Source organism: Coturnix japonica, chromosome 20, assembly GCF_001577835.2.
Source record: "Coturnix japonica isolate 7356 chromosome 20, Coturnix japonica 2.1, whole genome shotgun sequence".
NCBI lineage: Eukaryota > Metazoa > Chordata > Aves > Galliformes > Phasianidae > Coturnix > Coturnix japonica.
This window is the reverse complement of record NC_029535.1, coordinates 968,796-985,236: the sequence shown is the minus strand read 5'-3', so window position 1 is coordinate 985,236 and position 16,441 is coordinate 968,796. Positions and strand designations below refer to the sequence as shown.

Below are 16,441 nucleotides of genomic sequence, written 5' to 3'. Positions count from 1 at the left end.
CCATCCCAACCCATCCCATCCCATCCCATCCCATCCCATCCCATCCCATCCCAGTGCCTGCTGCCCCAGCCCTCATGGAGTGGCCACACACTCACCTCCCCAAAGACAGCCTCGGAGCCACAGCGGATCTTCTTTGTCTTCTGAGTGAAGCCTTGGGAAGCAGAGAGGAGGTGTGAGACCCCGCTGGGCTCTGCCGTGCGGCAGCACAGCACACACCCACACCTCCCTGCCCCCCTCCCTGCCCACCTCGGAAGCTGAGCTGCACCTGCCGCTCACCACGGCCCGGCAGGTGGGAGAGCCGCCGGACGCCGACGCTGAGCGCCATGGAGCGGAGTGCCGGCAGCACAGCCTGCAGCCCGCTGTGACTCAGCCCCGACTCGCCCGGCCGGTTCGGCCGCCCACTCCCTCCAGGTGCCCCACGGGGACACCCCAGGGCTGGTGCTGGGCACACAGCAGACACAGGCCGCCTGCCCCAGCCCCAGGCTATGGCTGAGCGCAGCTCCCGGCCATGGAGAGCTCAGTGAATTGCGTTGTTCTCGTGCCATGTGGCAGCGCTGGGAGTGGGGAGCACAGCCCGCACACCAGTCGCACCGCTGGCATTGTGATGGACTCTGGTGATGGTGTTACCCACACTGTGCCCATCTATGAAGGCTATGCCCTGCCCCATGCCATCATGCGTCTGGACCTGGCCGGCCGTGACCTGACTGACTACCTCATGAAGATCCTGACAGAGGCTACAGCTTCACCACCACAGCCCAGAGAAATTGTGCATGACATCAAGGTCCGGGTGTGCCCCGGTGGCGCAGTGGTTAAGGACGCCGCCTTGCAACACTGGGACCTCGAGTTCGAATCCCCCCTGTGGTGCAAGTGGTAGAAGTGCCGCTCTGCTACACAGAGGCTCGAATCCCGGGGGTCGGACTCGATGATCTCTAAGGTCCCTTCCAACCCGCACGAGACTGTGACACTATGAAGGAGAAGCTGTGCTATGTCGCTCTGGACTTTGAGCAGGAGATGGCCACAGCTGCCTCTTCCTCCTCCCTGGAGAAGAGCTATGAGCTGCCTGATGGGCAGGTCATCACCATTGGCAATGAGAGGTTCAGGTGCCCCGAGGCCCTCTTCCTTCTTGGGTACAGAGTCCTGAGGTATCCATGAAACCACCTTCAACTCAATCATGAAGTGTGATGTGGATATCCGTAAGGACCTGTATGCCAACACAGTGCTGTCTGGTGGTACCACAATGTACCCTGGCATTGCTGACAGGATGCAGAAGGAGATCACAGCCCTGGCACCCAGCACAATGAAGATCAAGATCATTGCCCCACCTGAGCGCAAATACTCTGTCTGGATCGGCGGCTCCATCCTGGCCTCCCTGTCCACCTTCCAGCAGATGTGGATCAGCAAGCAGGAGTATGATGAATCCGGCCCCTCCACTCTCCACCGCAAATGCTTCTAAACTGGACTGTTACCAACACCCACACCTTTGTGATGAAACAAAACCCATAAATGTGCATAAAACAAGATGAGATTAGTTGTAGCTGGAGGGCTGCAGGGGTGTAACACAGGCTGTGGAATGAGACATTCACCACACAAACGTGCTGCTGGTGGGCAAAGCTGGTGCTTGCTCTAAGCAGATCAGATGTCATCAGCTCCCCAGGAAGCACATGTAGCTTTCCTGCCACCCAGAGCAGCTGCACCGTTTGTATTTGCCTGAAGTCAGAGCCTTAGCTTTGGTGAATTAGTGCCAAGCGTGGCATCAGCACAAGCTGCCTGGGTAAAGGAGCACAGCCTGCACCAAGAGGGAGAGCAGTACGGGTACAGCATGGCATGAAGTGGGATTTGGAACAGCACGCAGGGGGCAGATGCTGAACAAAAGCAGCTTTCCTTGCCAGGAGGCTATGCTGAGCTCTCCCTCACCTCAGGCACCAGGCATGCAGTGAGCCTGCATTCCAGCTACACCCAGGTGGCAGGGAAAGTTACCCCTATCAGGTCCAGCATCTGCAGTCACCTCAACCAGCTGAGAAACATGCTTCCAAGCTCCCTTTATAGCTAGTGAAGACCAACAGGGACCAAGGAAGACCCATTTTCCCCCTTTGGAACTGACATACATTCAAAACAGGGAGGCAAAAATGTGCTTCTCACAAGGCATCGTGGTGTCTCAGAGCTTATCCTCTGCTCCTGACATGCTCACCTTGCCAAAGAAACCATTCACTGAAACCAAGCACTACGCAACGCTGCTGGCATTTCTTTAGCCAAACAAAGCATTGTAAACCTCCTTCAAAGAACACCTTTAAAAAGAAGAAAGGAAGGTGCACTCTCACACACATACCAACCCCAGGTTAGTTCGTACACGTAACAGAGTCAGAGAGCTCTGCCTACAGGTTGTAAGCAGCAGAAAGCACGAGCAGAGGGAGCTCACACACACAGCACAGCTTCTGCCAAGTTGTAGCTCTGAGTTCTCCTTCCTCTCCCATGCTTGTAACATTTTAGTTTATGCAGCCACTCAATGAGACAGAACACTTTGTTTCTTTTAAGTGCAAGAAAACTGGGCGCTGCAGGCCAGACAATGGACTAAATAAGGTGAAAGTCCAGCTTTCTCTAGAGAGGGGAAGCTGCTGCTGTAGAGCACAGCAGAGCACAGTCAAAAAACTGTTTGAAGGCAAAACTAACAGGTTGTTTTGGTTCCTTAGGGATCCCAGACCCACTACCCTTCAAACACAAGCTGCATATTTGAGCCTAGCTCAGGTTGTGGAGTCGTACCCAGTTCTGCTGGCACGCAGGTTTGCAACCAATCCCCTTCATAGGCTGAATCACCAGGCAGGCTTCCAATTTCTTCTCACAGCTTCCTGGTGTATCCAGTACGATGGACAAATTCTTTCATAATTTCACAGTAAACAAACAGCTCACCTCACTGCAGGACAGGGCTGCAGGATACACATTCAGTCTCTGTGATTAACAGGATACAAACTAATGCTGACAGACGCCTTTCTCTGTTCTGCAGCTGCTCACCGTCAACCTAAACTAAATCACCAGGCGAGTGCTGTAGCGAAGATCTTCCATAAACCACATTGCTGAAACAAAGAAAAAGCTCAGAAAAAAACCAAAAGTCACACACAGCTGAAAATCAAAGCAGATTCTTTATTTATGCAACTCAAAGTGATGACAACTTACAGTGCAAGTTCCTTTGTTTTGAAATGAATTACCTCCAGTCTCAAAGAAATCATGCTTTGCTCTCATCTGTCTACTCACCAAACAACACATACTTCACACTTCCTCACAGCTCCACAGACAATTACTTCTTCACTTTATACCACTGGGACTCCAGGGAAATCACTCAAAGCATCTTAATTCCAATTACTGGCTTCTGGAAGTCACAAACCTCATTAATCCCCCCACCCACAAATAAGCAAGGTGCAGCATTCTTAAATTGGAACAATGGCTCCAAGCAAAAGGCCATCACAGGATTACATTCTGCTAATAGAAAAATGTGATAATAAAAATACAATGATTACAAAGTATGGTAACAGAAACTTAAAAATAAATGTCTACATATAAAAATATACTGACACTTTATGAAGGCACAGCAGGAACTGCCTCAGGCATCCATCCGACTTTGGTACTGCAGCAATCAGAAAGATCAACACAGTGGAATGGTGATACAGGAGATGTAATGACAAAGGGACTAGCACAATGGAAAGGTGTTACAAAGGAAAAAGGAAAGTGCTCATCCATCTCTGAAGATCTAAGCTGGCAGAGAAAACTCCACCAAGGAGGGATCTCCAACCAGAGATCCTTCCCCAGGGGCAGCCAGCCCTCAAATGTGGTTTAAGAGAGGTGCAGCCAGGCTCCATCCCTTCTGGTCACACAGCTGCATTGCCTTCTCCTGTGCTCCCAGGGCTGACCAGGTCCTTTCCACAGGTGCTCTATCAGTGGTTCAGGCCAGGACTCAACAGTTACCATACAGGTACATTCAGTACTGAAGGGTCCCCACTCCCAAGGCAGATTGTCAGAAGAAAAGAACTACCAAGGAACACAGTAAGTATCTTTACAATAAATATGTTTGCCCTAACTTGCCCTAACTAACACAGTGCTGTGTGAGCAGTTCCATGCGGGTGCCCACTCTGATGCTAAGCAGCAGGTGGGTCATGCCAAGTGATGAGGCACGGCATGATGCGTCACCACTGCAAGGTGGAAAACCAACAAGGTCTACTTTTCTTTGACAAGAACTGCCAACAGTTTCTGGTGGCTTTTTTTATATTTACATTTCTTCCAGTTAGGTACAGGAAATATCAAAGATACAGAGTACAAGTGGGTAAGAGAGTTAGTGTGACTGATACAATCTTGAGGCACTGAACACCTCCGAGTATGCAAGGGAAGAACGTGAGCACAGACAGCTCTCCTCACCCCAGCGATACGTATGGCTGGGGTGAGGCTGCAATTTACATCTTCTTTATTTCTGGCAGTTTCATTGGTGGCCAGCCCTGCAGTTTATAGTATGACACCAGCTGCTTCGGCACTTCAGCCAGAACCACCTGGGAAAGAGCTTCCCGGGGAGCCTACAAGAAACAGCAAGAATAAATCAAAGGTACTGAAGGGAGAAGAATTACCACAGCAGTGACATACTCTCTTCAAGAATTCAGACTGCAAACCCCACCTGACAGGCATGCAAGGCTGAGTTCAAGAGCTGCAGGCTTAGGAGCACTTCCAGTCAGCCTTGGTGAACACTGCTTCTGAAAAATCACGTGTCCCCAGCCCCACATCACTCCCACTGAAAGCCCAGCCTCACACCACCTTCATCCAGCCCTGATTTGTGTGGGAAGCTGCCCCAGACACTGGCAATCTACCTTATTTTTGGATTCACTGAGTAACGGGCATAAACAACAGTGCCAGAAGAAAAAGTAGGGAGGAGCTGGGGAATGACAGGACTGTTTTCAACAGCAGGGAAGATTTATCTCAGCTTAAATCACTCATGGAAGAACTCATGGGACTCAACAACAGAGACTGAGACAATATGATCTCATTTCCTTTCCTAAATGCTTGCATCCCTGGAGAGAAAGCTTCTTTACTTGAATTCTGCATTAGCCAAGAGGTATTATCAATGATACAATGAAAATTCTTTAGGTAAAGCTGCAAGAGTGCTGTGACAAGGCATGCAGTTTTGAACACGGAAGTTTGCCTCAGCTCTCCCTGGGAAGAAGCCATTTAGAAACTTTGCCATACATACACTAGACACGTGCTAATTTTTGTTGCTGTAATAACTGCATACCTATTGGGCAGCAGAACCCCCTGAAGTCCAAGACAACTTACATTTCTGAATTGTCGGAAAGGCACAAACTGAACGATGTCTCGTGCAGCTGGCTCTCCTGTTAGGGATTTCAGGACACCACTGTCCCCATCAAGAAACTCCATTGCCTTGAAATCAGCTTCACCAACTCCAACAATAATGATGGACATCGGCAGCTTAGAGGCATTAACAATTGCTTGCCTAGTTTGGTCCAGATCAGTGATCTCTCCATCTGTGATGATCAGCAAGACAAAGTATTGCTGAAAAACATCAGAAAGTACTCAGTTAAGGAGTTCAGCATCAAAGCTCCCATAATTGAAAGCAAAACGAGCAATTTCTGACTCTAAAAAAGCAAGCAGATTGTGAAGTGAATATGACAAAAACAAAAAGTTAAAGGGAATAAACCTAAGTTCCTTTTTCTATATGCATACCACCTCCCCCTGTGCACTTCAGATTTCCTCCATGTTAGATGAAAGATAGAGGCTTAAATTGGACCTATAAAGAACAATTACACCAAAGAACAGAAAAAAACAGCAACGAATAAAGTAGCACCACATCAGCAAAGCTGCATACAACAAACACTGATAGATGCTGCTTCATTCACTGGGGTCTCAAAAAGGGTACAATTTATTATTAAACATTTGTAACACCAAAAAGTCAGTTAGGATGGGACCCTGGACAGTGATTTGGTGAGTGACTATCAGCCCATGGCAGGGATTGGGGCTGGGTGGGCTCTGAGGTCCCTTAAAACCCAATCCATTCCGTGACTATTTTTAATTTCAGTAAGTGGTAACTATTAGAAATCTGAACATATGGCAGCAGCAAATGTCTCAACATGGAGACACACTGGAGGTGACACAGAAGGAAAAGAACACAGGAGCTTTTTTAGAAGGGAAAAAAAAAAATACCCTAAGCCAAAACACTGGCAGGATAAAGCACTTAAAAATCCCTTTCCTTTCCAGAGGCTAAGGTTCAGCACCTGACTCTGCAAACTGCAAGCACTGTCTTATAGCAACTATCTACATACTTAAGATGAAAACAAATATATCAGAGACTTAGAATGAAAATTAAACTTCCGATTTTAAAAGCCAGTTAATACAAATTTACAGTGAATGCACCCATTACTGCCATCTCCTAAAAAACCTTTCATCTGTAAGAAAAAGTAGAAACATTCACAACATATGGATAAAAATACAGAGGTTTCCTCCAAGGGTTTGGATAGCCAAAAAAAAAAAAAAAAAATCAAATAACAAGTCAAAACCAAAATCCTGATACAGCCAGTCCAGAGGGTGCAGATCAGAGCATGCATCAGAATTCCTTCTAACTAGGAAGTCAAAATGGAATCAGTTAAATGTATCAGGATTTAAGCCATTCACCCTTCCACATAACAAATTAAGTGTGAAGAGATGGAGTTGAATTTTAACAGCAGGCATGGCCATGCAAGCACACAAACAAGACATGCAGTGCAGCTGCAGAAGCAAGTATGGCGATTCTGCAACACAGCATGCTGATCTGTCAGCTCTCCAAATGCTTTGTTAGTATGGCCCTCTGAGTATCTTGATTCTCCATGCAAACATGGTGGGACAAACAGCTAAACCCTCTGACACTTTTCAGTACTTCTTTGTGAACATTCTTGAGTGCAAAATTGCTTGGAATAAAATGTACAGGGCCCCTTTAATGTGCAGGCATTCTCTGTAGGTGATGGAGCCTGGCAAGAGAGGTTAGGGTAACACAGCTGCTGATAAAGTCCAGTCAGTCTAAAAGCCAACACAGCACCCCTACATACTTCATTGGTAAAGGCTCATATCAGTAACAACTTATCAACCAAGAGAGTAGGAAGAGTCTCTCTGGAGGTTGGTAATGGAGGACCAAACTTGAGACCTCAATGAAGGAGGAAGAAATCACTTTACCATTCCACTCTATCTCATCATGAACAGAAAAATAGAAACATCACCCAGATGCAGATCCAAAGGGAAGGACATGGACTCACAGAAGCAGTTCTTTGTTGTGCTGAGTGTGCAGCAAACCTTGCCACGTGGTTTATAATAGGAGAGAAGTTGGTTGGCCCATAGAGTCGGATCTGAGGAAGGATCTGGCGGTAGGCATCAACTATTCCTTGGATCCCTGAAACACAAGGAAGGCAAGCTGCTTCACAATTTATCCTGTAATTATTTAAAGCATTACGAAATAGTATGGCAAAGGATAATCATTCACACTGATGCGAACTTCCAAAGGACAAAACAAACAGCAGATAACAGTGAATGTACGAAGCACAGAGCTGAAACATGTGGACATCTGCAGAAACGAGATCTCCAGATTTCTCCCCTGTTCTACATTCTTTATGTTACTCTTAGAGACTAACATAATAAAAGTAATGGAAGCTGGGAGTAAGCAATCCAGCAAATGCATGCTGGTGATCTTGTCTTTTCTACTCTGTCATTTAGTTTCTTTTAAACGATCACAGTCTAATTAGTTGAAGTCACAGACCCTCTGGAACAGTCAATTGCTTATTTTCATCATGTGCAAGATGGACAACAGCTTCTGGATTTAAATGGTTTTTTAACAGAGAAACGAGTCCGCAAGGTTCCTCCCATGCAAGAATTTTCTCTCACATTAACTAATCAAAATTTTAGTAGTCTGATTTTCGACGGTTTCAATTCTTGCATGGGTCCATTTAAATTACTGGCTTATAGTGATGCATTTTTATTTGCCATTGCCCACCATATGGATTTCAGTGTTTTATTTCTCAAAACAACTGTAGCAAGTACAGTCACAGAGCAATGACACAGACTGCAGTGAGATGGGCAGTGTGGAACTGAGCTTCTCAGATTCCATTTTTTGTTGGCCTTAGACTAGATAGAAAACATAAGGAAAATTCTTTATTCAAGAACAATTCCACACCGCTGCCTGCTGAGACACCCCTTAGAAGTTCCTATTCTTGTTTACAGACAAGCCACTAAAAACAGCTGAAATAGCTACCACAGAAGAACGGGGCTTCAAGGAAAAGAAACACTTGAGACAATCCTTTAAAAATAACAGAACACTGATATTACTGAAGTAGCTGCCACTATCACTAACAGCTTTAGCACATGGTAGCTTTGGAGCTGTGACTAACACAGACACACTGCCACCTACAACATAACAAGAAATAATCAAGTTGCAGCAACAAAAACTTCAGCAAGCTAACAAGAATCACAGGTCAGCCAAACTTCAAAGGGACTCTGGAGAACATCTCATGCAAACCCCCTTCTCTAACAAGGTCACCTACAGCCAGTAGCCCAGGCCCACGCCCATGTCTTTTGAAGGTCTGCAAGGAGGAAGACTCCTCAACCTCTCTGGGCAACCTGCTTCAGTGCTCTTATCAGCTGCACAGTACAGAGGTGCTTCCTGATGTTTAGAACCCCACATGTCCCAGCTCTCTCCATCTCCAACAATCAAACTTCACCCCAGAAGCTTCACTGGAGCTTATACAGACCACACAGAAGTCTGCATCAACAGATTTTCCCATTCAGGTGACAGTAGACATAGTTTGCTGGATGTCTTCACACTGCATCTGTTGTTTGGTGCTTTGTTGTTTTTTTATTTACCAGTTATGAAAGGAACGTACACTTCAAACATCAGTCCCTCTCAGTCAAATATTAATAAAGAGGTGTCCTCACCTTGACAATAAGGGTTGTTGGGATTGAAGTTCAAAGCAAACTCATGAGACACCTAGAAACGGCGATGTTACAACCAGTTAGAGAATGCAGACATTAACAGAGCAACTGCACAGCACTGTGAAGGCCTTACCTGCCAGCTAGGAGGAACCTGAGCTCCAAACCCAAATGCAGGAAACAGCTTGTCCCTTGGGAAAAAGGGCAACAAGAAGAAATGAGAATGAGGAATCCTGTAATATTTTACTAATTCTGTTTTATTCCCAAAAACAGTTGTAGACCAAGGTTCAATTCCTGCCATCAGAGACAGGCACACAACCTAGTTTTCCCACAGTCAATAAACAGATACCCAAGGATTTCAGGCATGGGACTGACAATATTACAACAACTATGAATGCAGAATCCTGCACAACTCCCAGGAGATTTCAGCAAGAGAAAAGCCAATCCAGTCACAGCTTGGCTGAAGCACAGAGCAGGCAAACATGTTCCTACTGAGTCTAACAGGAGAGTCATGTTTGAAATGCACCGTTACCCAGAAGGGATTACAACCAGCTAAAGCAGCATTACAGAGTAACACAGAGCCATAAAGGTTCAGATCTGGAAGGACACATGAAGCAAATATGCTTTAATAAAAAGGACTGTGATTGCCTTTCTTGGCAATACCAGAAGCAGAAAGAAGCAGCAGCAGTTCCTGAAGGGATTATCCAAGGAAAGGCAGCAGCACCTCAGTCATCCAAATACTACAGCTCCAGAACAAGCTATCAGCCTTGACTAATGACCTACTGTGAAACATTTTTTATGAGGGGCCTAGAACAGTTAAGAGCCTCTTACATACGTGTCATAATCCTGGACTACACTTCCCACACTCCAAATGGCAATCAAGTACTCATTTATCCCATCCGGGCTGATGTAGTGAAGAGAATCTGGTGACTTGGGATCACCATTGGAGCCAGTGAAGTCTATGCCCACCTAATCAATTTGGAGGATGATAACAACAGGTCAATGAAACGGCATCATAAGCAAATGAGAAGTATCAAAACCAACCAGAAACAGAGGGATAAGAACAACCCCACACTGCTCCCTCCCTGCCAGGCACAAAGATGACTCTAAACAGAGGCAGGCAAACAAGCCTGCACATCTTCTCCCATCCAGGGCACATGCACATCTAAGGAGCAGCAGTCCTTTCCACAAAGACTGGGAATTGATTTCTCAAAAGAAACTTGAGAAATCCAAGATCCATTAAATTTGCTACTTGATATCAAAAAGCAAATTATAAAATCAATTCTTTTTGGCAGCGTTCATTACTCCTTACGAAAATGCGTACTGCAAATTAAAAGTACTAACCAGAACTTCATTGCCTTGTTCTATCATCTACCAAGACGTGAAGTGGGAAAACAACTCACTGTAAAATTAATCTGGCAGCCTCCCATTACATAGTCCAGGAACGAATAGTCTGTTTCAATCTAGAGGAACAGACAGACAGTGTTAAACCTCCTTCCCATAGGAAAAGATTTCATCATTATCAGAAAACAGAAAAAAGACAAACAACCACCATCTTCCTACCTTGCAGGACTTGATGCTAATAACGCCTGAGTTTTTGTAGCTCTTTTTCTTTTGTTTCTTCTCAGGATTAATGCATTCAAACTCCACCTACAAAAAAGAAAGCACACAATAAGCAAATTATAGAACAACTGCATCTGCAGCACTGCAAACTATTGAAATAGAACGGTGTGAGACATCACAATTTCAGAGCATTGTGAAATTTCATTGTAAAAGTGTTTGTGATTACTGTGGCTGCTATTTGACAAGTTCAACTGATGCTTTTGCTGCCATCACTGGGCAAAGCACATGAGAATATTTCAAAGAAGTCCCTCCCTGTCACACCCTGACTCTTGCTCTCTGCAGAACCACTGAACACTTAACAGAGGGCAAAGAAGGTTGTCACAAGTACAAACATTTCTCTTAGCATAACTACATTCTTTTTCAGTTAAGGGCAAGAATTGAACTCAGCAGCCAAGGAGGTAAAGTGAAAAGGGGGAGGGAGGGAGGCCACAAAGCCCTCAGGTCTCAGGTTCTCAGTGGCAGAGGGATCAGCATTCTGATATCACTGTTTTGTTTCACCTAACAGTAGTTCTGATTTCACATGGGACAGGGAAGAAGGCAACAATCAACAAGCTTTAGGATTACAAATACAGAAATCAAATTGGCTGGTGACTGGAAGCACTCCCAGGCTATGTCCTGCACATTGATTCATCGGTCTGAATTCAGATGAGACCTCTCCATGAAAATGAACATACAGGCTTTTGCTGTAGAAAACAGAGAAACTGGCACCACTAGCAAACAATTCAAATTACTCTGAAATGGTGCCCAAGACAAAGCAAAAAGAGAGACTGTTGAAAGCATCATTTCTTTCCACATCAAGAAAGCTACCAAGAAAGGCAACCAGAGTATTGGTAAGGGCAACCAGCTCAGGCACACACGTTACCTGAGACAAGTTCTACCCTCTGGACTGTTCTGCTGAAGCTCTTTTAAAGAAGCTCTTTTGCTTTCACTTGATTCAGGAGAGGCAAAAGCACGCAGAATGGCTTGCACAAAAAAGAACATGGCCAGCAGACAACAGGCTGAAGGACGTCTGTAGGAGCAGGAAGGGTAACAGCACCCAAGGAAAACAGCAGCATCCTTCCTCCCCATGCCAGGTTTTATTTTTTCCAGATAATGGCTTAGTAATACAGAGACAGATACAGAAAAAAATGACTTTTGGAAGCAACAACTGAAAATCCCTCAGAGATTTGTATTAAAAGGGTTTTTGACAGACTGAATTACAGACAAAAGTGAGGAACGAAGAAAAGCTCACCGGACAGCCATCCAGTGCCTTCTGCAGCTGAGTCAGGTTTGTTTCAAAAACACCTATCAAGTCATGTGACCCGTCACTGTCATGATCAGAGCACTTCACCTGAAAGGAAAGAAACAGCAAGAAATTGGTAAGCACACAGTGAGTGTTAGGGTGAGTGACAGCTGCTCACCAATCTCCTGCCTCCAACAGCTTTGCAGTGATGCTAGTGAATCTCCCTGTCAAATCTGATCTGTTGGCGTCACCCATATCACTTCCTGAAACCCGACAGTAGCAGAGACACTGTGTGCATCTCAGAAAAAGGAAGACTTTCAATTGCTCACCTACCGAAGCATGCGAAGTGACAGCCTACCTCAGTTCAAGTGCAAACAAAACTAAAACAAACAAACAAAAAAAAAATCAACAAAGCAAAGCCCCAGATGTCACAGCCCAAAAATGCAAAGTTGAGAACATTCAGGACACAATATGCAAGTGGAGTAATGGGAAGAAGCACCTAAAAGTCTCATCTAATTTCTGAATAAACTTTTTTCTTCTGCCTGGCAGCCGTGTCAGTTTGCAAAGAAGCAGCAATTTCCACAGAGTGCTAAGTCTGTCTTTTTCTGCATCTTACAGCAATCAAATTAGAAACAATTAATAACCAGACACATTTAAAACAGTGTGTAAGCTTGAATCTTCAGAACTAGAGAATGCAAAATGGCAATGCATTTAAAAAGAAAAAAATATGATAATACATACGACTTCAAGCTAACACAGCATGATGAGCATTGACAACAGCTCCCCATGAAATCAACAACCGTAAGAAGCATTTATAACATGCACAATGCACACGACAGCAGAACAAAAGTAATTTCAGAAGCAGTCAGTCAGCTTGTGAACAGCAACTTTTCCCCGTGCTCAAGCTCAGACACTCCTCCAATTCAAAAGCCCGTTCAGATTTGCTTTTATTAACCAAGAAACTGGTGTTACCCCAGTACAAACCAGGCTGACAGCTTTCTCATCAGCGTGATAGAAAGGTGAACCTAAGGGTAACACCTAGATATGGAAGTCAAATTCAATAAGCAAATTTGAGGACAGGGTTCTCGGACAACTACCTGCTGCCTTTGATCCACCTGGGATCTTCAACTGCTTTCAGTGGGAAATGTACACAAAAGGTGAGTGAACTGCAGACAAAGCTAGCCACCCAAACTGGAGGCACTATGCCATCCTTCAGGTTCTTCACTGGGAGAACAAAGCCGCTTTAGAGACTGTGCCATTCTTCTTCATCCATCCCAACCCACCACACTGCTCTGTCCCTTCCCTTCTGCATGCTGCACCATGAAGCATCCCCAAGCCTCCTCCTCTGCCTCTCTCAACAACTCTAACATTTAAAGCATCATTCAAAAGATATATGACCACATCAGGGAGGTTACTGCAGCCCATCATGCAGAGACTGAGGGTGTCCTTGGCACTAACATGCTGCACAGAATACAGCAATTTATATCTTCTCTTTTCCCTCTGCTCATCCCTGTCCCCCCCCAACCACACATAAAAACATCCAACTACTTAACAACCTGTTCTGTTAGTGGTTCACAGTACAAGTTAGCTTACAACAAACCTTTTTTTGCAAGGGTTTTCTAAAATGGACAAAGATTCAGAGTGCACAGCCCAAAGAACACTGCTGCTGCAAATGGAACATGGAAGATGTGAAGAGGGGAACAAACACCTGAAGCTTCCAGTAACTGACTTCTGAAACATAGTCTGAGCTCAGGGGTCAGCTAACAGCAGGACGCTGCATTGTGATTATTTACTGATTACTTACTCAGCTGAACTATCAAATACTCATTGGAACACTGTCAGTGGGTAAAAGGCTCCATTTATCCATAAGAGAAACTTCTAAAATTCACACCAAATGGACTTGCTTTTATGCATCTGCCATCAAATGCATGGATTGGAAGGGGTTTGTAATTGCTGTGCTGTTTGTTCTTTAAATCTCACATTTACTACTTCTATTTTAACAATTACGGGAGAGAGAAACTACTTTTATATGCCTCTTTCTTAAAGAAACTATCAGAGCTATTCCTAAATATGGAACAAGAATGACACCTCTCCACCTCACAATTACTTAAATGTTAGTTAGCACTGTTAATTTGGTTGAAAGATTTATGTTTACACACACATTTAGTTCATGTTTGCCATTGCAGAACCGTCATGTGTGGCTGGTGAAGCTGACACTTACAAGACATACTAAACTGACATGTGCCCACACAGACACCTCCTTTGTGCTGCAGTAGAAAGACTTCTCTGCTCAGCAAACACCATCATTCCTCATCTGACTGTTCCTATGCAAATTTTAGAAAGCCTTGAGCAAGAGGTTCCAAGCAGAATGTACTGGATGGAAAACAGACCTCCAGTGCAGTGTTTACTCCTCAGTGCTACTGTTCCTGCCCACCAGTACAGAGGCCTCTTTCTGACCAACTTCCCCACAGATAACTGTGCTAATTAATAGATGATTTGTACATGCATTCAGGATTTGGGGGTGAAAGGAACTAACAGCAAAGATCTATGTTTTGTTTTTAAAAAAATGTTTTTTTAAAACATTGCAAAACCAATCCCAAAGCACAGAAAGGTTCTAAATCAAAAGCAGAAACACAGTATAGAAAATACAACCTCATAACAAAATGTCTCAATCATGCCATCTCACGTCACTTCTGACAAGGTAAGACAACTCTTAACCACTTCCTTTCCACATTTCCTTTAGCACCTTCAGACCAAAAGGACTTCTTTCTGATCTAAGATTGCTCACAGTCCGATAACAAAAGTTCATGACCACCACTTAGAACACATTCAACAAACCCAGCACATTTGAACCAGGTTAACAGCCTCAGCAATTATTTGGACCTGCCATGTTGCACAGATAAAAGATCAGCATGCATTGCTTTCTGCTAAACCTTTCAGATCAAACTTCCAGCATGAGCTTTCTTCACAGGCAGGATGAGGCAGGAAAATTCTGCAAATGAAAAGTGTTTAGGAGCTGAATAAGCAGAGGGAGATAATACTCAACAATAATCTATTCAAAGCTTCAAAGTGCTTCTATATTATCAGTGTACTGCTTAGCAAATAAATTCATGTTCTATCAGATTATTTTTGTAGAAACTTATTAAAAGATGGAATTGTTCTGTTGCCACCCCCATAATTCAGGACCAGAGCACATTAATCCTCATACGTGAGACCACAAGAAATTCCAGTTCTAAGTCAAAAATCAAATTTCTTACTGGAACAGAAAGAAAAACAAGATGGAAAAAGCTTGCCATTCTCATGACTGGATGAAGCAGACATCTGCCTTCTCTATGTCAGTATCATACCGCATTCAAGTTTACCCAATACATAAGCTTGACAGCTAACACAGCATTAGAAAGCCAGAAATAAACAAAAAAACCCACAACCTGAAACTCTCACCAGAATAGCCAATAACCATTCCTCATCATTTTTGTGACTAATCATTAGAAACTGCATCACTTCCGCACTTCCTAACTTCTCACTTTGACAGCTCACAATGTTTCAGTGCAGACTTCATGCTTAATGGATGTATAATCACTTATCTGCCATATCATTCTAGAAAAGCAATTAGAAATTTTGAATATGACTAGATGACTTGATTACTCACAGTTAATATGTCAGAGACTGGGTTACCTACAACAACAATCAAATGTGAATTTCTGAAGGCTGTACCTTGATAGGTGTATCAAGATCACCACCACAGAACGTCTGCAAGGGAACACTGAACCTCCTCCAGCATGGACTTAAGTTGTTCTTAATGACCTTAAAAACAAATTACAGCATAACATCATGTGAGAGATGCAATGTGCAAGTTACTAAGAAACATAACATGAGGGTTCTGAATTTCTGTGGGTCTATGTGCAACAGCCTCAGTCACTTCTACCCTGACATGAGCAAAGAGTAGCTCCGCTAGAAGCCAGAGGGTCAGAGCTGGGCAGAACTGCAGAGCCATGCCAATCTCACAGCTGGTTGCCACTAAAAGGTAGAAGAGTCCTGCCACTCTTCCTTCAGTACATGGTTGGACTCTTCAGCTTAATTTCTGATTAGGCAGGAAGCTCACCATTTCCTGCCAGGTAGTCAGTGAGCAGAATCCCCTTCTGGGAGGACAAGTTTTCACTGAAGAAGTGGAGCACAGCACTACCAGAAGTGAGACGCTCTAAGCTGTCAGACAAACTGAACAAGAAACACATCAGTGTAGAAATGCTACCTCTGATCTGTACACCAGCTGCCACGTTCCAGCATCACCCTGCTTGTACAGCTCCAGAAATGGATCCGATTTACCTAAGAAATCCTGCAAACAAAATCCCTTCGTCAGACCTCTGTATTGTCCTCAGATGAGAGAAGAGCTAGGTCAGATCATCAGTACAACTCACTTCTAACAAATCACAAAGTCAAATAAGCCATACGTTTCCTTACCTCCTTTAAACTGCAGCACGTTACAAATCATCACAGCGTATCAGCTCCGTGCTTCCTTACAGCATTTTGTTAATATAAATCACTCTTGGCTTAAAATAACACCAAGGCAGCACATCTAAATTTCTACCTCTTTTTCTTCTAACACTGCAGAAAGTCCAGTTCACTGCACAGCTACAATATTCAATCAAAACATTTCATAAAATA

General features: G+C 44.3%; 3 protein-coding genes across 7 annotated transcripts in view; 1 reads left to right on the top strand and 2 right to left on the bottom strand.

The window, feature by feature from the left end:
- The window catches only part of LOC107322795 (fer-1-like protein 4), a 30,101-nt gene extending 29,951 nt beyond the window's left edge, over positions 1-150 (bottom strand). Inside the window, exon 1 of the mRNA XM_032448596.1 lies at positions 96-150. The gene's annotated coding sequence lies outside the window, so the exon portion shown is untranslated. The remainder of the gene's footprint in view (positions 1-95) is intronic.
- A 358-nt stretch (positions 151-508) lies between these two features.
- LOC107322794 (actin, cytoskeletal 4-like) lies at positions 509-1,479 on the top strand. Its single transcript, XM_032448636.1, is given in 3 exon segments — positions 509-863; positions 956-1,118; positions 1,120-1,479. Coding segments are annotated over 3 exon segments (852 nt in total). The 3' UTR covers positions 1,454-1,479.
- A 1,636-nt stretch (positions 1,480-3,115) lies between these two features.
- CPNE1 (copine 1) overlaps positions 3,116-16,441 on the bottom strand; it is a 42,093-nt gene continuing 28,767 nt past the window's right edge. For 4 of the 5 annotated variants that reach the window (XM_015881291.1, XM_015881292.1, XM_015881289.1 and 1 more), the window contains 11 exons: positions 16,029-16,112; positions 15,494-15,583; positions 11,789-11,887; positions 10,498-10,584; positions 10,338-10,397; positions 9,770-9,903; positions 9,071-9,125; positions 8,941-8,992; positions 7,272-7,405; positions 5,305-5,541; positions 3,116-4,553 (listed from right to left, as the gene is read on the bottom strand). In XM_015881291.1, the coding sequence (XP_015736777.1) occupies positions 4,437-4,553; positions 5,305-5,541; positions 7,272-7,405; positions 8,941-8,992; positions 9,071-9,125; positions 9,770-9,903; positions 10,338-10,397; positions 10,498-10,584; positions 11,789-11,887; positions 15,494-15,583; positions 16,029-16,112 (1,149 nt within the window). In that variant the 3' untranslated portion in view covers positions 3,116-4,436. The remainder of the gene's footprint in view (positions 4,554-5,304; positions 5,542-7,271; positions 7,406-8,940; positions 8,993-9,070; positions 9,126-9,769; positions 9,904-10,337; positions 10,398-10,497; positions 10,585-11,788; positions 11,888-15,493; positions 15,584-16,028; positions 16,113-16,441) is intronic. The other variant, XM_015881287.2, reaches the window with a different exon arrangement.